A 24,218-nucleotide genomic window follows, 5' to 3' on the forward strand; every position below is an offset into this window, starting at 1 on the left:
GGAGGAGCTCAGAGACCGGGTCCGGGCAGTGAAAGGTGCCCTCCACGACCTCGTGAGCTCCTCATGCACCTCCGGGAAGAAAGGGACCGGGGCGGGGTGGGGCGTGGCCCTGAGAGGCGCTCCGGGCCCAGGAACCAATCGTCAGGCTGCGAGGGTTCAGGGGGGATGGAGGGTTCCACTCCAGCCCGACACACGCAGCCGCCCGGGCAAGCATGGCTGCCAGCTGCACGTCATGCTGCGACTGGGCGACCGCACCCGAAGGTGGGAGCCCAGTCAAGTCCTCAGCGTCAAAATGAACAGCCCACTCTCCGATGCTGCAATTGAGAGCTCATCCACTTCACGAGTGCTGAAACAAGATCGCAAACTCGCCCTGAGACGAGCTGGCAGTCTCATCCCAGCGGGGCAAATGAGTGTACTGGGGAATGGGAGGTCCATGGGGAGTTACCCAGCGAAGTGGCTCCCATTGGGGTCCCCAAATAGCCCCCAGGGCTAACCGACGCGGCCTCAAACCCGTAGGTAGAAGGACCGAGGCGGGGAGCCGCTGGGGTGGTCTTTCCCTCTAATGAAGGAAAAACTGCGACCGCAACGTTACCATGACCACGCTCTCGCAGTGAGAACATGACCCGTCCATGGACGCTGTCTCTGCGTGGGCAGCGCCCAAGCACATAAGACCACGATCGTGGCCATGAAAAGCGGAGAGGTAACGACCGCAACCAGGAAATACACACAAATGGAGAGGCATCTTTAAAAAGACGCTCTCCATTAATGCCACTCTTTTAGAAGGGAAAATATAGTCTTTCAGTAGGAAGAATATACTCTTGTAGCTGCTGAAACGGGGCGTTCTCTGCACTTCACCAGTGCAAGAGGGGGAGAAGCCGCTGTAATGCACCGTAAATCCAACGGCTTTTCAAGGTGAATGGATCGGCAGAGTAATTCAGCACGCTGAAAACAACCACTCGGCTCCGAAGAGAAAATCTGAATGACTGGTTGTGAGCCAGCTCCTTTTATACCCGTATGTCCGGGGGAGTGGCATGCAAATTCCACTCGCCAATTCCCATTGGCCTTTTTTTAAAGATTAGAGGTGTTCGGGGCTCCCAAGGGCGACCCCTAGAGTCACTACATCGACACAACGTCGAGTGAGTGACAGATAGGGAACCATTAACTGCACACATTGTCTGGAAAATTAAGACATCTTACAACATTTAAAAAGCAAGAATCTAACTGCATGACACGCAAGCAGGCAGTGACCGGCTACACAAAAAACAGCAACCTATCGCACTTCCACTAGCCAACTGGAAATTCCGCCCACCTTACGAAATACAGTGGATTCACTGAAAATATTGTGGATACATAGAAATTTCATGTTGGAGTTTTTTTTTTTTTTACTGGTGAGCGTGAGCGGTACTTGAGTGGAGCATCCGTTTGGGCCATGAACGGTTGAGCGAAGCGTACGCGCATGGAGCAGATTATTGAGCGGAGTGTCACACTGCTCCGCTTCGCTCACATGCTCTGCTCCACTGTACTTCCCCATTGGGTTAATGTGTTCATGTTGGTATGCAGTGCCCTTTTTACGCCATATGTAGTGCTGCGTGTTCTTCCCAAATAATTCAACCTTAGTTTCATCAGTCCACAAAAATTTTCCCAGTAGCACTGTTGAGTGTCAAGGTGGTTTTTGGCAAACTTCAGACATGCAGCTGGAAAGCAGCAGCTTCCTTCATGGTGTCCTGCCATGGACACCATGCCTGTTTAATGTTTTCCGTATAGTAGACTCATGAACAGAGATTTTAACCAGTTCCAATGATTCCTTCAAATCTTTAGCAGTCACTCGAGGGTTCTTTTTTACCTCATTGAGCATTCTGCGGTGTGCCCTTTGAGTCATCTTGGCAGGACAACTACTTCTAGGAAGAATAGCCACAGTAATAAATAGTCACCATTTATAGACAATTTATCTAACTGTGGACAGATGAATATCTAAGCTCTTCGAGAGAAAATTTTTGATCGTAGGTCTTCTGAGATCTCTTTTTTGTGAGGCTTGGTCCACGTCAGCAGATGCTTCCTGTGAATAGCAAACTCAAAATGTTTGAGTGCTTTTTATAAGTCAAAGTAGCTCTAACCCACACCCCCAATATAATTTCATTAATTGGATTCCAGGTTTGGAAACTCCTGACTTTAATTAGCTTTTGTTGACATTAGCCTAGGGGTTCGCATACTTCTTCCAACCTACACTGTGAATGTTTGAATAATGTATTCAGTATGTACAAGAACAATACAATACTTTATGTGTTATTAGTTAAAACAGATTGTGCTTTTTCAATGTTGTAACTTCAAACCAGATTTTAAGGTAAATTTATACATAAATGCAGGTAATTCCCTAGGGTTCACATACTTTTTCTTGCCACTGTACACTTGAACTCATTTATTATACTTGGCAAAGGTAGTACATGCTGGTACACAGAGAGCACTTATAGAGCCTGTTCTTAAGTAATTAAAGGGATAGTTCATCCAAAAAATTTAAATTCTGTCTTTATTGCTCTTTACAATCATGTCGTTCCAAACACATGCCTTTCTTTCTTAAGTGGAACACAAAATAAGAAATATTTCTGAATGTCTAAAATGCTCTTTTCTATAATGAGAATCAAGCTGTCAAGCTCCTAAAAATGACAAAAAAGCACCATATAAGTAGTCCATACAACTTGTGTGCTATATTACAAGTTTTCTGAAGTCATATGATAGCTTTGTGTGAGAAAAAGCAATTAGCAGACAATTTTCTCCTCATTCAATTCAAATATGGTACAACAAGGCGGTCGTGCCAGGTTTATTGTCAATTTAGAAACATGCGGCAACTAGGGAGGTGCAGAACGACTAATTTCACTGATGTCAATGACTAGTCTAAAAAGTAAGAAACCCTAAGAAAACAGTCAAAAAACATTGTGTTTATGCGATCCATTTAAAATACTCAACCTATTCCAACAGCAAAAGCCAACACTAAATTCCGTTGAAAAGGGGCATTAATCTGCGAATTGCTTGCCTTGCATTATCATCATTATAGGCAACATTAAATATAGATCATGACACGCATTCACTAAATCAACAGAATTTATTGAAAACAATTGAATGAATAGTGCAGGACAAATAGAGCAACCCTAATAGCATGTTCTAAATGGAATTCATCAAAAGTTACTTAACATATTAAAACAGTCATGACAATGTTGAAAATATTTTACTGGTAAGCCAAATCTAAGAGAGAGAAAATATGCTGAATTTCAGCCTGAGGTGAAATGAAACTTTTAGCCATCTCCAGATATCCTCTTTTTATTTTATAATATTTGTATTATTAATTACATTTGAAATGTGTAACATTTACATGACAGTTATTTAAGTGCAGCCTCTGTAATAATATAAAACCAAATGTAAATGTGTAAAAATGTTGAATAGTTTAACGGGGAAAAAATACTGACCGACTAGTTATTCCAGTGTCGACTAGCAGCATTAGAACCGTGTAGTCGACTAGTCTTGCACATCCCTAGTGACAACCAATAACATTTGACATCGTGACATCAAACTTGGTGTGTACATTTAAATGTAAGAATGTATGCAAGTGCGAATGTATGCAATGCTCGAGATTTGAGAGCTACCAGACAGCCCCAAACCCCATTTATTTGCATTGTAAGGAAAAGAGCACTCTGGACATTCTGCAATATATCTTCTTTAATGTTCCACAGAAGACAGTAAATCATGCAGTATGTTTTTGGAATGACAAAGGGGTGAGTTAATGATAGAATTTTAATTTTTTCTGTAAAGTATCCCCCTTTAAAAAGATTGAATCTACCCCTGAATGAACTTACAGAAACAACCCATAAGACATGCTTTATATAAGGCATTTCAGGTGCAAAGCATGCACAGTTAATTGGCATACACTCACCCTTTCGATAAGAGAGAGCGTGGCTTTAAGGGCCCCCTCTGGTCGCCCAAAGGGGAAACAGTACCTACAGGCAAAGAGAAGAGGATAGAACAACTAAACAAACTCGAGTGGTAATTAATTGAAGGCTTAGAAGAAAGAGTACTGGTAAAGACTGCGTACAAGCTGACAGAGTCAGTCACAAACCGCTGTTTTTCAGCTATCATGGGACAATAATGACGTCTTTTAAATAGAAATGTTTCCAAAGGCTGTGAAGGAGGGACAGGTGTCAGCGCGCATAAGGACAATGCCAGTGAGGATGAATGCAGGCGAATGGGAAGTGGTTCTTTTGGAGGCCTCACACAACAGGTGTGAGAGTGGCCCCTGAACAGGCCTAGTCCCGTTTTCATGCGTGTGGGGCAAGAGGCACACTTACCAAGTGCCTCATCAAGCTTTAATCAGCTTGGGCTGGGCACCACGCTTAATCCCCGGCACGCCCCGCACCAGTCTTACCTCTGTCTGGCGTCTATTTGCATAATCCCAGACGTTGTTTGTAGCTTTTGTTTGAATGGTTTTAGCTTGTTATTAGGTGCTGCTGTAACCGCAAGACTCTAACCCTCTTTACTGGTGTATCCAGCACTCTACAGGGGGTCCAGCAAGAGGTCAGCTAAAAATGATGACCCATCAGGAGGGAGTGTGGTAAATGGTAAACTGAGGAGATGCTATACATTTTACATACCACAATCTCAATAAATAAACCTGCTCTTCACTGACACTGTTGTCTCCTTGGTAAAACAAGTACACTAACTTTCAGCAAAACTGTATTAGTGGAAAAATTGTTAATAAAAATTAATTATGAAAGCATGGTGAAAAGTTTTCATGTGACCTTCATATAACAAAAAGAAACATTTGAAATCTGTTAGTTAAAAAAAAAAAAAAAAATTAATTGAAGAAACAACCAAATGTGCATTATGCTCTGTTGTCCCTGATTTTAGGACAGAAGTGTATATGGGCTGGCTGCTGTGGGAGCTTTTCTTACCTGAAATGAGTGATCTGCTTTTCCAGTAAAGTCAACAATCTGGTCCTGATCTCCTCAAACTCTTCCTTCTCCTGTTCTGTAACTGTGCCCATGCCATCCGGTCTGCCAAAACAAAGAGAAAATGCATTTTTTGTATTTTTTCCAGCACCTGTTCAATGTCTGACTGCCCTCAAAATGTGGTTCAACCTCATCAACCTCAATCTCAGTCAAAGGATTTGTAAAAAAAATAGTTTCACAGATATTATAGGGGAACTAAACAATGCTTCAACCTTCATTAAAGGGTTAACCATGCAAAACGCTTATATTTAGAGGTATAAACAAGCAACGATGTACCAGAGACTATTCTATTTTGTAAATATGTGAAAGGTCATTATGCATGAAGGGCAGCGTATTCACAATTTAGTTTGGCCTCAAGTGCCTTATTACTTTTATTAAATGGTTAATAGATAAAAGTATTAAGGACAGAAATTATTCATTACATTGTTATTTTATTTAGAAAATCCATTAAGTTCAATCCTACCACTAGAAGATATAAGAATAGACATGTAAACATTAAGAGTACTTGTTCTCTATGGGTGCTGGGAAGTGACAGTCATAGTTGTCACTATTTCAAACATTTTAACACTGCTTTTACCATTTGTCTGTACAAAACAAAAACAAATTCAAACAAAAAAAAAAAAAAAAAAAAAAAAAACATTAAGATAATTGGAAACATCATGTACAAAATAAACAAAAACACAAAACATGTAGCAAATAACATTAAGATTATTAGAAATATCTTGTACAAAACAAAAACAAAACAATACATGTAGCAAATCACATTTAGAAACAAGCTAGAAACTAAATTGCAAGGGAAAAAACGAAAAGAAATGAAAACAAAAAGCACAAAATAAAAACAAAATATGTAGCTAATCACATTAAGGTAACTAGAGACATAAAAAAAAAAAACACAAAGCGAAACAAACATGTAGCAAATCACAATAAGATAATTGGAAACATCCTGTTCAAAACAAAACAAATAACAAAACAAAACACACAACATGTAGCAAATCACATTAAGGTAATTGGAAACATACAAACAAGAATACAAAACATAGCAAATCAAAATAAGATAACTGGAAACATCCTGTTCAAAACAAAACAAAAAAACAAAACACACAACATGTAGCTAATCACATTAAGGTAATTGGAAACATACAAACAAACAAACAAAAAAACACAACAAAAAAAACACAAAGCGAAACAAAACATGTAGCAAATCACAATAAGATAATTGGAAACATCCTGTTCAAAACAAAACAAAAACAAAACACACAAAATGTAGCAAATCACATTAAGGTAATTGGAAACATACAAAACAAAAAACAAAACACACAACATGTAGCAAATCACATTATGGTAATTGGAAACATACAAAACAAAACAAAACATGTAGCAAATCACATTAAGAATCAAATTGGAAACTAAATTGCAGGGGGGGAAAAGAATAAAATAAATGAAAACAAAACAAAACACAAAACATGTAGCAAATAACATTAAGGTGATTGGAAACAACCTTTCCAAAACATGTAGCAAATCACAATACAATAACTGGAAACATACAAAACAAAAAACAAAACACAGAACATGTAGTTAATCACATTAAGGTAACCGGAAACATACAAAAACAAAAACAAAACACAAAGTGAAACAAAACATATAGCAAATCACAAAAAGACAATTGGAAACATCCTGTTCAAATCAAAAAAACAAAACACACAACATGTAGCAAATTGCATTAAGGTAATTGAAAACATTAAAAAAATAAAAAATATGTAGCAAATCACATTAAGGTAATTGGAAACATACAAACAAAAAAACAAAAACAAAACACAAAACATGTAGCAAATCACATTAAGATAATTGGAAACATAAAAAATAAAACAAAAACAAACACACAATATGTAGCTAATCACATTAAGGTAACTGGAAACATAAAAAAAGGTGATTGGAAACAACCTTTCCAAAACATGTAGCAAATCACAGTACAATAACTGGAAACATACAAAACAAAAAACAAAACACAGAACATGTAGTTAATCACATTAAGGTAACCGGAAACATACAAAAACAAAAACAAAACACAAAGTGAAACAAAACATATAGCAAATCACAAAAAGACAATTGGAAACATCCTGTTCAAATCAAAAAAACAAAACACACAACATGTAGCAAATTGCATTAAGGTAATTGAAAACATTAAAAAAATAAAAAATATGTAGCAAATCACATTAAGGTAATTGGAAACATACAAACAAAAAAACAAAAACAAAACACAAAACATGTAGCAAATCACATTAAGATAATTGGAAACATAAAAAATAAAACAAAAACAAACACACAATATGTAGCTAATCACATTAAGGTAACTGGAAACATAAAAAAAGGTGATTGGAAACAACCTGTACAAAACATGTAGCAAATCACAATATGATAATTGGAAACATAAAAAACAAAAACACACAACATGTAGCAAATCACAATAAGATAACTGGAAACATCCTGTTCAAAAAAAAAAACAAAAAAAAAAAAAAAAAACAATGAAGCAAATCACATTAAGGTAATTGAAAACATAAAAAAAAAAAAAAAACACAACATGTAGCAAATAACATTAAGGTAATTGGAAACATACAAAAAACAAAAACAAAACATGTAGTAAATCAAAATAAGATAATTGGAAACATCCTGTTCAAAACAAAACAAAAACAAACACACAACGTGTAGCAAATCACATTAAGGTAATTGGAAACATACAGAACAAAAACAAAACATGCAGCAAATCACATTACGGTAACTGGAAACATCCTGTACAAAACAAAACATGTAGCAAATCACATTAAGAAACAAGTTGGAAACTAAATTGCAGGGGGGGGGGGGACGTCATGGTTACTTGCAAAACCTCTGTTCCCTGATGGAGGGAACGAGATGTTGTGTCGATGTAGTGACACTAGGGGTCGCTCTTGGGAGCCCGAGACACCTCTGGTCTTTGATAAAAGGCCAATGAAAATTGGCGAGTGGTATTTGCATGCCACTCCCCTGGGCATACAGGTATAAAAGGAGCTGGTATGCAACCACTCATTCAAGTTTTATGCTGAGGAGCCGAGACAAGGTCCGACCATTTCAGCGGGTAGTTCAGTGTTGTGGCAGGAGGGACACAACGTCTCGTTCCCTCCATCAGGGAACGGAGGTTATGCAAGTATCCATGATGTTCCCTATCTGTCACTCACTCGACGTAGTGTCGATGTAGTGACACTAGGGGTCCCTATACGTAATGCCACAACTGGCTGAACTGTGTTACGTGAACTGGTGGTGTGTGACGGGCAGACCACTGTGTACCTCGTAGCCAGCACACCAGGTCGACACGTAACCTTCCCCAACATAGTTATGAGTGTCGAACGGCCCTTTGGGGACAAGTTGACTCCCCAAAAGATAGAGACAGGCTAACCCAGTCGTGGCCTCTTTTCCCCTTCTTTTTTTCCACTCCCTAAAAAACAAGAGGGATTATCTGACTGGGCCACCAGGTCTAGTCGGGGGTGTCCCTCCCAAGGGGAGGACACCGCGGATACCACAACTCGCCCAAAGTGAGGGGGGATATTTAAGTGGAAAAATACATCACATAGTCTTACCGACCATGTGGAGAGTCTTCAAGGTAGATCCTACCCAACGGGGGAGGAGTTACTACAAACACGGAGACTGGGGCAGAGGGGCTCTGCCCAAGGAAGACGCAGTTTGCCAACAGGAAAAAGAATTAGCGGAAGATATACATCGCATGGGGTTTTACCTTACAGGAAACCGCCACATGCGGAGCACCTACCCCAGAACAGAGCTCTTAGTTAGCACATGTACTGGGCCGGCAGCGAGTCTCTCCGAAGACTCGACTGCTACAGGGCTCGGAGGAAGTCAACCAGGGAACATAGTTTGTGAACACTACTGGGAATTAATGGTGCACGTCTTCAGCTCAAAAGAGGTGGAAGGTGCTATGTGCAAGCGATACACCCGGCCGGCTATCCCGGGCTTATCCGCTTGTATTGCGTGACACTACCTGGGACGAAACCGGTTCCACCCGGAGGTTGTAGAACCTTGCAAAGGTGTTGGGTGTTGCCCAGCCTGCTGCTCTGCAAATGTCTGTTGGAGAGGCACCCCTGGCCAGGGCCCAGGAGGCCGCTACACCCCTGGTAGAATGGGCTCATAGCCCTACCGGGGGCGGCATGTCCTGGGCGTGATATGCCATAGCTATGAGCCAGTGGGCGATCCTCTGTTTGGAGACAGCACTTCCTTTCCGCTGTGCACCAAAGCAGACAAAGAGCTGCTCAGAGATCCTAAAGCTCTGCGTGCGATCCAAATAGATGCGTAAAGCGCGCACCGGACACAGCAATGACAGGGCTGGGTCTGCCTCCTCCTGGGGCAGTGCTTGCAGGTTCACCACCTGGTCCCTAAAAGGGGTTGTGGGAACCTTGGGCACATAGCCCGGTCGGGGTCTCAGGATCACGTGAGAGTAGCCCGGACCGAACTCCAGGCACGATTCGCTGACAGAGAACGCTTGCAGGTCTCCTACCCTCTTGATGAAAGTGAGCGCAGTCAGGAGGGCAGTCTTCAAGGAGAGTGCCTTAAGCTAGGCTCAAAGGGGGCTCTCTGTAGACCCTGAAGAACTACAGAGAGGTCCCATGAGGGAACAAGGCACAGTCTGGAGGGATTCAGCCTCCTGGCGCCTCTCAGGAACCTGATGATCAGGTCGTGCTTCCCTAAGGACTTACCGTCGTCTGCGTCCTGGTGTGCTGCTATGGCGGCAACGTACACCTTCAAGGTGGAAGGGGACAGCTGCCCTTCCAACCTCTCCTGCAGAAAGGAAAGCACTGATCCAACTGCGCATCTCTGGGGTTCTTCCTGTCGGGAAGAACACCACTTAGTGAACAGACGCCACTTAAAGGCATACAGGCGCCTCATAGAGGGGGCCCTAGCATGAGTGATCATGTCCACCACCACTTAGGTCTTCCGCGTCCCGTCCAGGGGCCAGACATGGAGATTCCAGAGGTCTAGTCGCGGGTGCCAGATGGTGCCCCGTCCCTGAGAAAGAAGGTCCTTCCTGAGGGGAATTCGCCGGGGGGGGAGGGGGGGCCAGTAGGGTGCTACCAGGACGACCTGCTCCTCGTCCTCCCTGACCTTTCACAGGGTCTGTGCAAGTAGGCTCACTGGGGGAAATGCATATTTGCGCAGGCCAGGGGGCCAGCTGTGTGCCAGCGCGTCTATGCCGAGGGGGTCTCGGTCAGGGCGTACCAGAGCGGGCAGTGGGAGGATTCTTGGGAGGCGAACAGGTGCACCTGTGCCTGTCTGAATCGACTCCAAATCAGTCTCCACTCTCCCCTGAGGGTAACCTGCCGTGACAGCGCGTCCGCTGTAATGTTGAGGTTGCCCGGGATGTGAGTGGCTCACAGCGACTTGAAGTGCTGCTGACTCCAGAGGAGGAGACGGCGGGCGAGTTGTGACATACAACGAGAGCGCAGACCGCCTTGGCGGTTGACATATGCTACCATTGCCATGTTGTCTGTCCGAACTAACACATGCTTGCCCTGGATCAACGGCTGAAACCTCCGCAGGGCGAGCAGAACTGCCAACAACTCGAGGCAGTTGAGTTGTTGGCCCATCTCAGGGGTGCTTTGAAGCCTTTTACGGGTTCTTGGTGGGCACGAGATGGGTGGCGTCTGCTTCCTGTGGTGGGCTCTATGCCGGGGCCGGGCCGAAGGGGTGGAGTGCGGCGGAGCCGGTGCAGTCACCGCAGGGGGACACCCTTGGCGACGAGCAGACGGGGTGTGGGATCTTGAGCTGCGCTGGGGCAGGATATGCCAGATAGCCTCCATCTGCTGCTCCACCGTCAAGAACTGCTGCGCAAAGTCCTTGACAGTGTCGCCGAATAGGCCAGCCTGGGAGATGGGGGCATCAAGGAACCGTGTCCTGTCGGCCTCACCCATCTCGACCAGGTTGAGCCAAAGTTGTCGCTCCTGGACCACTAATGTGGACATCGTCCACCTGAGAGACCGCACCGTTCGTTGCAAGGAGAGCGAGGTCAGTTGCCGAGTGCAGTTCCTGCATCAATCCTGGGGCGGAACTACCCTTGTGCAGTTCCTTTAGCACCTTGGCGGACTTGCAGGAGAGCCATGGCGTGCAGAGCGGAGGTGGCTTGTCCAGCGGCACCGTAGGCCTTGGCCATCAGAGACGACGTAAGCCCACAGGCCTTGGATGGGGGCTTTGGGCACCCGCGCCAGGTGGCGGCGATCTGAGGGCATAGGTACACCGCGAGCGCCTTATCCACCGGAGGATTGCCGAATAGCCCTTGGCCGCCCCACCAGAGGGTAGTGAGGACGGGGAAGCTGAAAAGATCGTGACCGGGCAGTAAAAAGTGCCTCCCACGACCTTGTCAGATCTTCATGCACTTCCGGGAAGAAAGGAACGGGGGCGGGGCGTGGTTTTGAGTGGCGCCGCGAGCCCAGGAACCAATCATCGAGCTGCGAGGGTTCAGGGAAGAGTGAAGGGTTCCGCTCTAGCCGACGCTCAAGGCTGCCCGGGAAAGCATGTCGTCATCTCCGTGTCAGCCTGTGACTGGGCAATCGTCCCGAAGGGAGGAGCCCAGCTGAGGCTTCCGTGTCTGAGTGGACGTGCCCGCTCTCCTATGCTGCGCTCGAGAGCTCATCACTTTCGCAGGCTCCAAATAAGAGGTCGAACTCACCGTGAGACGAGCCGGCGGACTCATCCGGAAGCTCGATCGGGGCAGACAAGCGTGCTGGGGAATGGGAGGTCCGCGGGGGGATACCCGGTGGAGGCGGTCCCATTGGGGTCCCCATATCGCCCCCAGTGCTAGCCGCGCTGGCTTCATACCCGTGGGTAAAAGGACCAAGGCGGGGAGCCTCTGGGGTGGCTTGCTTTCTTACGAAGGCAAGCCGCGACCGCATCGTTGCCATGGACATGTCCTCGCAATGAGTACATGAGTACATGACCCATCCGCGAACGATGTCTCCGCGTGAGCAGTGCCCAGACACGAAAGACTGTGATCGTGACCATCAGAAGGCGAGAGATAATGAGCGCAACCAGGAATAACACACAATGGAAAGGAATCTTTAAAAAGACTCGTCTTTAAAAAGACGTTCCGTGTGTGCTCTTTTAGAGAAATATACTCTTTTAGAGAAATATACTTTTATTTCTGCTGAAACGCCCAGGGACATTCTCTGCATTGCACCAGTGCAGAGGGGGGAGAAGCCGCTGAAATGCGCCGTCAGTTCCAGCAGAGTTGAATGAACAGTCGTGGGAATTCAGCTCAGTGAGCATGACCGTTCGGCTCCGAAGAGAAAATCTGAATGAGTGGTTGCATACCAGCTCCTTTTATACCCATATGTCTGGGGGAGTGGCATGCAAATACCACTTGCTAATTTTCATTGGCCTTTTATCAAAGACCAGAGGTGTCTCGGGCTCCCAAGAGTGACCCCTAGTGTCACTACATCGACACAATGTCGAGTGAGTGACAGATAGGGAACAAAACACAATATGTAGCAAATCACAATAAGTTAATTGGAAACATCCTGTACAAAACAAAATAAAATGAAAAACAAAACACAACACAACACAACATGAAGCAAATCACATTAAGGTAACTGGAAACATCCTGTACAAAACAAAACACAAAACATGAAGCAAATCAACATTAAGGTAATTAGAAAAAAAAAAAAATCCTCAAAACAAACTAAAAACAAACCAAACCAAATGGATAAATAAATAAAATTAAACTAAATTTGCTTTTTCAATACAACATAATGACAACAATTAAGTGTAGCCAGCATATGTTCACCCAATGAGCAAGGCATATTTGTATTTTTAGTACAAAAGTAATCAATTTTAAACTTTGTTTTTTAAACCATCAGTTCAGAGGGCAATGTGTCCAGCTATACAAACCCTCCACACTTTATGAATGGCTCAGCTTAGTGCTGAAGAGAAAGCTCTTTTATTGCATGCAGAGATAAAGGCAACTTGTAAACCTGTCTATTCTTCAAATCTGTCTTTTTATTTTTAACAGGAGCCAGCTAATCTCAAGAGAACATAAAGAGGGGGTGTGAAGAGTGGCAGAAGATGTGTGTGTGCAAGTGGGGGGTGAAAGTGAGAGAGAGAGAGAGAGTGAGTGAGAAAGATCAGTGCTTACAAATGAAAAAAAAAATCTCTTTTCTGCAGTATGGTAAAGGCTAAGGAGTGTATAAACTCAACATTGACCCTTTAATCTCTGTCTCTTTGTCTGTCAAACTGTGTAGGCTCATTAGTTCTGAAGGAAGTCCTCTTAGTTTAACAGCTTCTCACAAGAGGCCTGGGAATTGAACTGTTAGCACACGAAGAATCACTCTGGTTTGTCTCTCTTTATGAGTCCATCCTCGTCAGTAGTTCACAGCCAAACCTACATGAGCCTTACGACTTTAGCTAGTAATAAAGTCATCCTTACAGTGACTTGACTACTAAAACATTATTCAAACCTTGAAACCCATTCAATTCCATTACAATACTTTTACCAAGGTTAACATCACTATTACTGTTGCTCATTCTTAAAGTTAGCGATTTAAACAGGAGGGACCAAGCCATATATAGGCCTCAGAATAACAAAGAGACTAGGAAGGGGGCTTCTTGACTTCTGCCAAGAAACAACCACCTAACAACACAGAACACCATAGCAACTGCATGGTAATGCCGGGCAACCACTCACTACACCCTATCATCATTGCCAAGACTTTTTTATGGTCAAGCACTGCTCACATTTTCTTTAGAAAATAAAAAAAATCTAGTTGTGCACTTTATTGCGAGTTGCTTTAGTTGCAAAGTGTCTTTAAAAAACATAAAATGTGTGACATAAAAATAGTGTTACACAATCACAACAAGCTCCAAAATGCTTCAGTTGAGACCAGAGGAACTGAAATGTGCAGGAATAGTGAACGTCTTCCATCAGCATAGTCGTCCTCCTCCGTGCCATCGAAGCTCACGCAGTGCTTCCTCTAGAATGGCTGCTCTGAGTGGGGTGCAGGGTGCCGGCCTGTTTTGGGGTGGGGGGTCGACTTATAGTTTGTGTCTGATGAAGTGAGTGTGTTTTAGATGAGTGAAACGTTGACCCCGTCCATGGCCAGTAAACAAGGGTTACATAGTGGGAGAGTCTTGGGAAAGTCCGTGCCAACCTGTCAAGTAAGTTGGTTGTGAGGTTCAAAGCTTGTTGATCCAGAACGTATTTTCAGTGGAAAGAGCACTTTTAGGAAACTGCAAGAGATAAAATGGACTCTTTTCACAGACTTTGATGGCTCATTTCCACCTTTTTCATAAATTATTTTTACATTATTTAATGCATATTTATATAATTGCCTGTAAATAAAAACACCTTCACTTTTTTTATGTCCATGTGAGATAAGCCAAAATAAAATACAGGCATTTTTAACGTTTGCACCAGAAGAAATATATAATAATATATAATATAATATATAAATATAAAAAATATATAATTTTTCTATATGCATGATTTAAACCCAACCAAAGAGCACCTTCTGGGACTATAAAGTGAGGTCCTTCCAGCATGTAGTGCTCAAAAATCTATTTCTCTGTATATTTATGTTATACATATACATAATTTAAAACTAGCAAACTAGTCAACTAGGCAAACAAGTTCACTTCTGTGTTGAAAACCAGGAAATGTGAAAAGGGTCCATGGAGAATAAAGATGACAATTACATGGGTTGGTGTGTGTCTGATATTATCAAACCCTCACAAACAAGACAGAAGTGACAAGCCAAAGGGTGACACCCTAGATTTATGTCATGTTTACAGTTCGAGTAAGTAAGAGTGTAGACTGGTAAATATTCTTGTCACATGGAGCAGCCAAGCATGATGGACAGGCGAGAGAGAGGTTGGGTAAGAATGACAGGTGAGAAAGAGGTTAGCTTTTGATTACCGTCCTGGCTGTCAGTCTGAGCGAGGGCTTGTCGCTGTCAGTACGCACTCACAAGTTCATCTCACACACAAAGCCGCACCTGTCCGTTTGCTCTCGCATACTTGCTTATAAGTCTCAAGCCTCGTTAAGCCCATGGTGCATCTGTCAGTCAACCGCAGGTGACAACGAATGAAATGTGCCACAAAGATGTCTGTGATGACAATCGTGTTGCAGTTAACACACCCTTCATCACTGATAAGCCGTCTAACCGTAAGTTAAAATCTAACCAGAGCGTTTGAGGGTTTGGAGGTGCTAAATGTACAGTATGTCTGTTGCCTGGTGGGATGATAGTTTCAGAGTTTTAGAGATGGTTAAATTTTTGCAACAAAGCGCAACTAGGGTAAAGTAAAATCTATATTATTTTCTCCATAGAGAAACATATTTTGGTGATAATGTTTAAACATTTCAAGAAAGACCTACCGGGAGCTTTGAGGTTGTAAAGTGATGATATACTTCTGAAGAAGCCACAAGTCAGTGTGATTTCAAGATACAAAAAATTCCCTGGGTGGTCTCCCTACATTCTCTTTTTGATATATACACACTCACCAACCACTTTATTAGGAACACCTGTACACCCACTTATTCATACGATTATCTAATCAGCCAATTGTGTGGCAGCAGTGCAATGCACAATATCAAGCAGATTCAGGTCAGGAGCTTCAGTTATTGTTCACATCAACCATCAGAATGGGGAAAAAAAAATCTCAGTGATTTCGACTGTGAACAGTTTCTAGAGTTTACTCAGAATGGTGCCAAAAATAAAAAACATCCAGTGAGCGGCAGCTCTGTGGACGGAAACGCCTTGTTGGTCAGACTGGTTTGAGCTGACAGAAAGGCTACGGTGACTCAGATAACCACTCCGTACCATTGTAGTGAGCAGAATAACAATTCAGAATGCACAATATGTCAATCCTTGAGGCGGATGGGCTACAACAGTAGAAAACCACGTCGGGTTTAGTCTCGAGTAGCCAGACCTATGACTGTGGCATATAGCTGCTTCAATTGGACAAGAACCACCCATTTAGACAGGAAAAACCACCTAACTGACATGTTAAGCAACCAATCACAGTAAATTTTGTCATGACAGGGTGTTTAGGGGCGGGATTATGGGAGATGTATCATACCTCAATAAAAGAATGACATAGGGAAATAAATAATATATATAATGGCGTGCGAGTCTCTGTGAGTGATTGCACAGAAAACACTTGGGAAAATAGCAGAAAATGTGTAGAGAGTCTAAGTACAGCACAGAAAACCATATCACAGAGAATTTCACAGACATAACTAAGTAAACAAAGCAGAATATGTTCATGGATATCCGCTTTACTTTCTGCTACATGCCTCAAACGAAACTCTGAGAAGGTTCCACTTCTATCAACCAAGAACAGAAAGCTGAGGCTGCAGTGGGCCTACCATCAGTGTACCTCAGCAGAATTTCGAGATTCATCAGACCAGGCTATGTTTTTCCAGTCTTTAATTGTCCAGTGTGGCAGGGTGGAGGGTGGGGCTGGGTCGTGATTCCACACACCCGGCCCCTAATTGGGCTGATGAAGCCCGAGAGGGATAAGGCCAACCGGAGACGGCAGAGCGACAGAGAGAGAGAGTTACGGACAGCCGTCCGACACCTGTGTGTGTTTGTGCTTTTGGTTAATTTTATTATTAAACTTTTATTTATATTATAAAAGTTCTCGCCTCCTCCTTTCCATTTACCTTGTTACACTGGTGCCGCAACCCGGGAAGGAGGAGGGATGCGCCATGGTAGAGTCCTCGCCACTACCATCCACCCCAATGGAGCAGCTGTGGCCATTCGCCAGGGGACGGAGGAGCCCGGCCGCCTGAGAGCGGAGGAATGGCCGCCGACCGTGAGGGGAGGAGGGGCTCTTAACCGACCACCTGGAGCGGTCAGGGCCGCTGCAAGGGGCGGAGGAGATCCCTACCATCCACCGAAAATGCGGCAGGGCGTTCTGTCCGCCAGGGGCCGGAGGACTGCCTCCGATCCGCCCGGGGAGGCACGGCTGTCATCCACCAGAGGGTGGAGGAGTGGCCGAGGACCAGGCTACGGCATATCGGAGAACCGGCGAGTAAATTATTCTTTTTTTCTCTCTCTCTCCTCTCTCTCTCCCGCTGCCGCTCCGCGTTGGCCTTTCCCTCTCTTTTTAAATATTATTATTATATTTTAAGTTGGTATCATCACCGTTACGGTGTGTATGTACCGTGTTTTTTGTTGTTGTTGTTTCCCTCCCTTTGTCCCCTCCCAGTTCCAGGAAGACGGGGATGACCTGCCAGCAGACGGGTCATCAGACGGGAAATGGTGAGGGGGGGATGTACGTCATGCCAGGGGCTCCACGGTCTGAGAGAACAAGGGAGGAATGTGGCAGGGCGGAGGGTGTGGTCGGGTCATGATTCCAACACCCGGCCCCTAATTGGGCTGATGAAGCCCGAGAGGGATAAGGCCGACCGGAGACGGCAGAGCAACAGAGAGAGAGTGTTACGGACAGCTGTCCGATACCTGTGTATGTTTGTGCTTTTAGTTAAGTTTATTATTAAACCTTTATTTATATTATCAAGCCGGTTCTCTGCTCTGTTGGAGCCCAGAAATTATCAGAAAAGATCACAAATGAATGTGTATAAATTAAGATATCAAGATGACAATGAAAAAAAGATCAGTTTTACAGTGCACACACACCATAAGACTCAATTGTCACCAGTCACCATATGCCGACCACTTGTTGACTGCCGTTTTAGATCAGCTGAGTTTCACAACTGAGCAGATGCATTATCATCTGAACTGAAGTTTAGAGTCAAGGCTGTCTTGACCAGAGTTGGGACAAATGTTATATTCTAGTGAGGCACACAAAGAATATAAAAAAGCCTTTAAGTTCTTTCAAATTACTTAAAATCATCTAATTTAAATTTTCTTTTCATTAACAACTAGAAGCTGTTATTGTTTTGAGTATTCACACTTTGATCTAGCATCGCCAAACAGGGATCGGAGTGCATTAATTTATTTGTGCTAATTAACATGAATAAATTATCTATTTTATTTATCATTCTATTTTTTACTTCTTTTGCTTTTTGAGTTCTGAATATCATCCACTATATATTCCCAAGGACAGTCTCTATGGAATCCACGCCTCTGAACAGTCATTCCTCAAATGAAACCCCTGCCAATAAAAAAGCTGCTCATGCCAATTTTACTCATTTGTAACTAGTGATTAGCTAGAGAGGCTAATCATTACTGTTCCTAATTGACAAAATGAGCCATCAAAGAGACAGAGCACATCCATGTGTATTTAACATGAAATAAGTCAATTGGTGGGTGATTCGAGGTAAGTGGAAAACGAACAGCTTTCGAGAGAACAGTGTGCACGCTGAACACAAAGAACTTCACCAACAAGTGGACAAGGGACATTGCTCATACCCCGAGCTTCATTCAGCCTTCTCACTGCTACAGTGAGATAAATAAATAGATAAATTCTGTCATTATTTACTCACCCTCTAGTTGTTCCAAACCCTTATGACTTACTTTCTTTCATCAATAAATTATCAAAAATCCATGTAATCAATTACAGAAAGTAGGTTTGTTATATAAAATCGAATCAAATATAAGTTATTAAAATGAAAAAGAAGAACAAATGGATGCTGTAATTATGGTTTAATTGCTTTGCGTTAATAGGGAGCCATTAATTAATTTGCTAAGCAGACACTCTCCATCTGTTCGACCAATGCTGGAACATGGCTGCCATGCTGAGCTCCAGAAAGAATTTCTTGTGTCTTTGTGGTTCCTTTTGTATGACCACCCATTATGCTCACACAAAAGCCCTTCTGAGTGTTTTTTTTTTTCCTTTTTCTCTTTTTGTGATCTATCAAACACAAGGGACTTCTCATTTGTTCAACATAAATTAAATCCTTGATTTCAAACACTTCATACGTGAGATTTCAAAATGCACAACCTCCAGGGAAAGCAAATGTCTCCCTGCTGTTTGAAAGAGCTATAGGGCATTATTAAAGTGCTTGTTTCTTTTTGTGTGTGGGGGGCTGGTGTACTATTTTTCATAATTTTTTCACAGCTATTCAATGTTGCCTTCAGTAAAATCTCAAATAAATAAATAATTCATTGTTTTATGAAATGGTATTGTCTCTGGATATTTAATTCAGTTTTTTTTTTTTAAACAATGGGAAGTGCAATGTTCTTCCAGTAAAAAACATTAAAGAGTAAAAGTTCTGTAAAATTTTGTAAGCCATTTTAAAAAAAAGCTATTTATTAAAGGGATAGTTCACCCAAAAATGAAAATTCTCTCATCATTTACTCACCCTCATGCCATCCCAGATGTGTAAGACTTTCTTTCTTCTGCTGAACACAAATTAAGATTTTTAAAAGAATATTTCTGCTAAGTCCTCACAATGCAAGTGAATGAGTACCAAATTTTTAAGCTCCAAAAGGACAAAATGGCTGAATAAAAACTCCAGTGGTTAAATCTATATCTTCAGAAGTGATGTGATAGGTGTGGGTGAGAAACATATATATATATATATATATATATATATATATATATATATATATATATATATATCTTTTTTTTACTATAAATATCCACTTTTACTTTCACATTCACATTCTTCTTTTGTTTTTGGTGATTCACATTCTTTGTGCATATCACCACCTACTAGACAGGGAGGAGAATTAATAGTAAAAAAAAGGACTTAAATATTGATCTATTTCTCACCCACACTTATATCACAAGATATGGATTGAACAACTGAAGTCATATGGATTACTTTTATGCTGCCTTTATGTGCTTTTTAGAGCTTCAGAATGTTGGTACCCATTCACTTGCATTTTGTTTGTGTTCAGCAGATGAGAGAAAGTCAAAGACATCTGGGATAGCATGAGGGTGAATAACTGATGAGAGAATTTTTATTTTTGGGTGAACTAACTCTTTAAACAGATTCGGGATGCTGGATTTTGGTCCTGGATGCTGATTGGTCAATACAGCGTTCCAGCCATGCTAAAATACATATAGGAAGAGATATGATCTGAAAACCCTTGTTCGGCACCCATATTCTAGGTCAACTATTAACCTTTGCTTACATAACAGGGACTATTTGTTTTTAACAGAAGGATTGCACTTGAATTTGTGTAATAAAATGATGTTTCAATAAAATTTGTGCCCTTAACAGAGGTTGATAGTAAAATGCTACATTTACTCTGTTACATTCACTTGAGTAACTTTTTGGAAAAAATTTACTTTTAAGAGTATGTTTAATGTTGGGTACTTTTAACTCTTAATCAGTCAATTTCTAATGAATTTTTTTCTTTTACTTTGGGCGATGGTTCCGATCACCACATTACTGGTTTTAATTTAATAAATGTTAATAAATGCATAATTTATTGAGAGTTCTTTTGAAAGGGACTTTTACAATACCAGAACTTTACAGCTGCATTTTGTCACTTGTCCAACAAGGCAGCTGCAGAAAGCGCTCTAAACAAACACTTTCTTCACTCCACATAGTGAAAAAGAATAGTTCTGTTATGCCATGCCTTCATTGCACACCAAAACAAGCAGATATTTCAGCATTCAAAATTGCAGATCCATCTTAAGTAGCCACATTGCATTAAGTTGTGGTGATAATGATAATGTGGGCTTGTTATCAGTTTTAGGTTGATTCTGTAACTATGGTCTCTATTGACCTCAGTTTTTAAGTATACACTTATAACAGTGCTGAAACAAATCAGTGCATTTAAATCCATGTAAACGTCAGTGTTATGTGTAAATGCATTTTGCTCTGCTGATAGAATGCTTGATTAATGCAGCACGAGCAGGCAGTGACTCTGCATCTGACCTAAAATAAGCCTAAATGCACTTTCAGAGACAGAGATCAGGTGCAAATTAACTTTTCTGTGTACAAAACTAATGATCCAAATTCCTTTGTCACTGTATATAAGTTTACTGTAAGCCACAGAAAATACTGAACAAAAAAATCCATGAAGGACTTTAAAAAGCTGGCGACAGTAGGCTTTAATAATACATGATTTTGCTTCGGTTCATAATTCATAATTAATAATATAATAAAATAATTGAGCCTCTAAGACATTGTTTACATTTTCACTGTAATAATTACTAGGAATGTTTCCAAAGTTTTCTTCTCATTGTCAGACCTGACCAAATCTATCAAGCATCCTTAAACTGATAGTTCACCCAACGAATATTCTGTCCTCATTTATTGTCATTCACATTGTGCAAAACCTGTGTGACTTTCTGTCTCCTCTGGAACCCAAAACAAGGTATTAGGCAGAATGTTTGGAACAGCCTCAGTCACCATTTACTTTCAAAATATGAGAAAAAAGATGCAATGAAAGTGAATGGGGACTGAGGCTAACATTCTGTCCAACATCTCCTGAATTGTGTTTCATGGAAGAAAGTCATGTGGGTTTAGGACATGAGGGTGAATAAATGATAACAGAATTTTAATCTTTGAACCATCACTGTAACAGAGGCAAGGTGTTAATAATAATAATCAAATCGGAAGTAACTAGTAACTCGCTACTTGAGTATTATTTTGATTGGATACTTTCTTACACTTAAGTAATTATTAAGATTATTACTTTTATTTTTTTTTAATGTTTTTTTTTTTGTAAGTATTAATAATTTTACTTGAGTAAAGTTTTTGGCTACTCTACCCAGCTCTGTTCCTTAACAGCGTGCCAAACAACATAATTTAGTCATAACGAAATTCAAATCATAACACTGCCTTTAGTACCTTATTGCTTAAAGGAATAGTTCACCCAAAAATCATAATTCTCTCATCATTAACTCACCCTTATGCTGTCTCAAACTTGTATGACTTTCTTTCTTCTGAGTAACACAAAGATATTTTGATAGAGATACGATGTTAATATATCCATACAATGCAAGTCAATGGAGTCCAAACTTTAAAGCTCCAAAAAGTACTTGAAGGCAGTATAAAGGTAATCCATAAGACTCCAGTGGTTTAACCCATGTCTCCTGAAGTGATCAGAAAACAGAGAAAAATATAACTCTTCACTATATATCTTGACATCAGCAGTCGCCTTGTTGATCATGATTTCAAGCTTGATTACACTTCCTAGTGCATCAATTACCTTTATGATGACTTTATATCCTTTTTGGAGCTTTTGAAGCTTGGTCCCCATTGACTTGCATTGTTTGTATATATTTACATCGTATCTTCATCAAATATCTTCATTTGTGTTCCTCGGGAAAAAAGTAATACGAGTTTGAGATGACATAAGGGTGAGTAAATCATAAGAGAATTATAATTTTGGGGTGAACTATCCCTTTTTTAAAGGTTTAGTCAGTAACTTTTTTTTTTTTTCATTTAAAACATTTTACTTCTTAAGAAATGAATAGTAATTTTGAAACATATGTATAAAATCATGACCACTCATGTGAGATGAAGAGTTCAGTCATATCAGTAACCTTATAAAAGCTCTTTTAATCTACATCAGGGGTTCACAACGGGGGCGGTACCACCCCCAGTGGGCATTCAAAGGATGCCAGGGGGTGCTGAGAGCAAATTAGTAGAGAGGGGGGCGTTAGGTTACAAATGGAGGGCGTTTATCAGTTATGTTAATCAGATCTATCGTCAAGTTCCTGTTTGCATTAAAATGTTTATCTAGACTCCATTATACGGGTTGATATGAATTTGTACCACTGTTCATCTGATTCTGATGTCTAGCGACGCATCTGAAGTATCTGGTTTAGCAGCGTCAAATAGACAGACACCCTCCGCTAATGCACCTGCATGGCTCTGTAGGTGGATACGGCTCAATGGACAGAGCAGCATAAGCGCAAAGCAGGTGCGTTTTTACTCACAGAACCAGTGAGTAGCACAGCGTGAGACATGGAAACCATTTGAATTCAGCACAGATTTCTACATGACCACCCTTGAATTTACTATAGTAATGCTAACAGTACTTTAGGCAGAAATAGATTCATGATACATATTATCATATCACTACTTCAGCTCTATTAAATTTGTCATAGGCTACATTAGGAGAATGAGGGAATATAATACATTTTTGTTACAACTTTTAAATAGTTCTATTTTGTATTTACTGTTTTTACATGTGTTTAGAGTAGGCCTACTGTTTGTTATTACAAAAATGCCATAATTTGTTTTATAGAAATCATGTTACATCTACCCACAGTAGTAAAGAAGATTCATGCTTCCATGTGCTTACTATGGTCTTGTTACAAATACCACTGTTATACATTTACATTTTCAATCTGAACGAATACCTGTTTCCATGGACATGCGAGGCACAGAAGGCGTAACTGTAGTGTAGGAGGGTAGGGTCCACCAGAGCGTTGTTATCTGAAAAATCCATCAGGTCTCTTAGGTAGCACAGATGACGATGACAGCCCCTCACCCCATATCGAGCACAGTACTCATCCAGAACAAACACCTGGCCCGGGCTGAACCAACCCTGTACAGACAAAACAACTATGTTCACAATTAATGTATAGGATATCAAATCCATCTAATGTAAGCATGCAATTAGCCGATCTCAGTCATTCCTTGGCACCTGGGCAGTACAAATACATTTGGGTGGATGGATGGATGGATAGATAGAGATATTGGATGAATGGATGGATGGATGCATGGATGGATGGATGCATGGTTGGATGGATCGATAGACAGACAGACAGACAGACAGATAGATAGATAGATAGCGATATTGGATGAATGGATGGATTGGTGCATGGTTGGATGGATGGAGAGACTGGACAGACAGACAGACAGACAGATAGATAGAGGTATTGGATGGATGGATGGATGGATGGATCGATGCATGGTTGGATGGATGGATGGATGGATGGATCGATGCATGGTTGGATGGTTGGATGGATCGATTGAGAGATTGGACAGACAGACAGACAGATAGACAGATAGACAGATAGACAGATAGACTGGATGAATGGATCAATGCATGGCTGGATAGATGGATGGATTGAGAGATTGGACAGATATAGATAGATATTGGATGAATGAATGGATGGATGGATCGATGCATAGTTGGACAGACAGACAGGCAGATAGATAGATATAGATAGATAGACAGGTAAATGACAGACAAACAGACAGATTGATAGATGAATGGATGGATTGATGCATTGTTGGATGGATGGAGAGACTGGACAGACAGACAGACAGATAGACAGATAGACAGATTGGATGAATGGATGGATCGATGCATGGTT

General features: G+C 41.7%; 1 protein-coding gene across 4 annotated transcripts in view; it reads right to left on the bottom strand.

Moving 5' to 3' along the window:
* LOC127436053 (calcium-dependent secretion activator 2-like) overlaps window positions 1-24,218 on the bottom strand; it is a 225,334-nt gene that overhangs the window by 64,841 nt on the left and 136,275 nt on the right. For all 4 annotated transcript variants that reach the window (XM_051689966.1, XM_051689965.1, XM_051689964.1 and 1 more), the window contains exons 13-15: window positions 23,256-23,443; window positions 4,938-5,039; window positions 3,923-3,986 (exon numbers count right to left, since the gene is read on the bottom strand). In XM_051689966.1, coding sequence (XP_051545926.1) covers window positions 3,923-3,986; window positions 4,938-5,039; window positions 23,256-23,443 — 354 coding nt within the window. The remainder of the gene's footprint in view (window positions 1-3,922; window positions 3,987-4,937; window positions 5,040-23,255; window positions 23,444-24,218) is intronic.

The sequence above is a fragment of the Myxocyprinus asiaticus genome, chromosome 46 (genome assembly GCF_019703515.2).
Source record: "Myxocyprinus asiaticus isolate MX2 ecotype Aquarium Trade chromosome 46, UBuf_Myxa_2, whole genome shotgun sequence".
NCBI lineage: Eukaryota > Metazoa > Chordata > Actinopteri > Cypriniformes > Catostomidae > Myxocyprinus > Myxocyprinus asiaticus.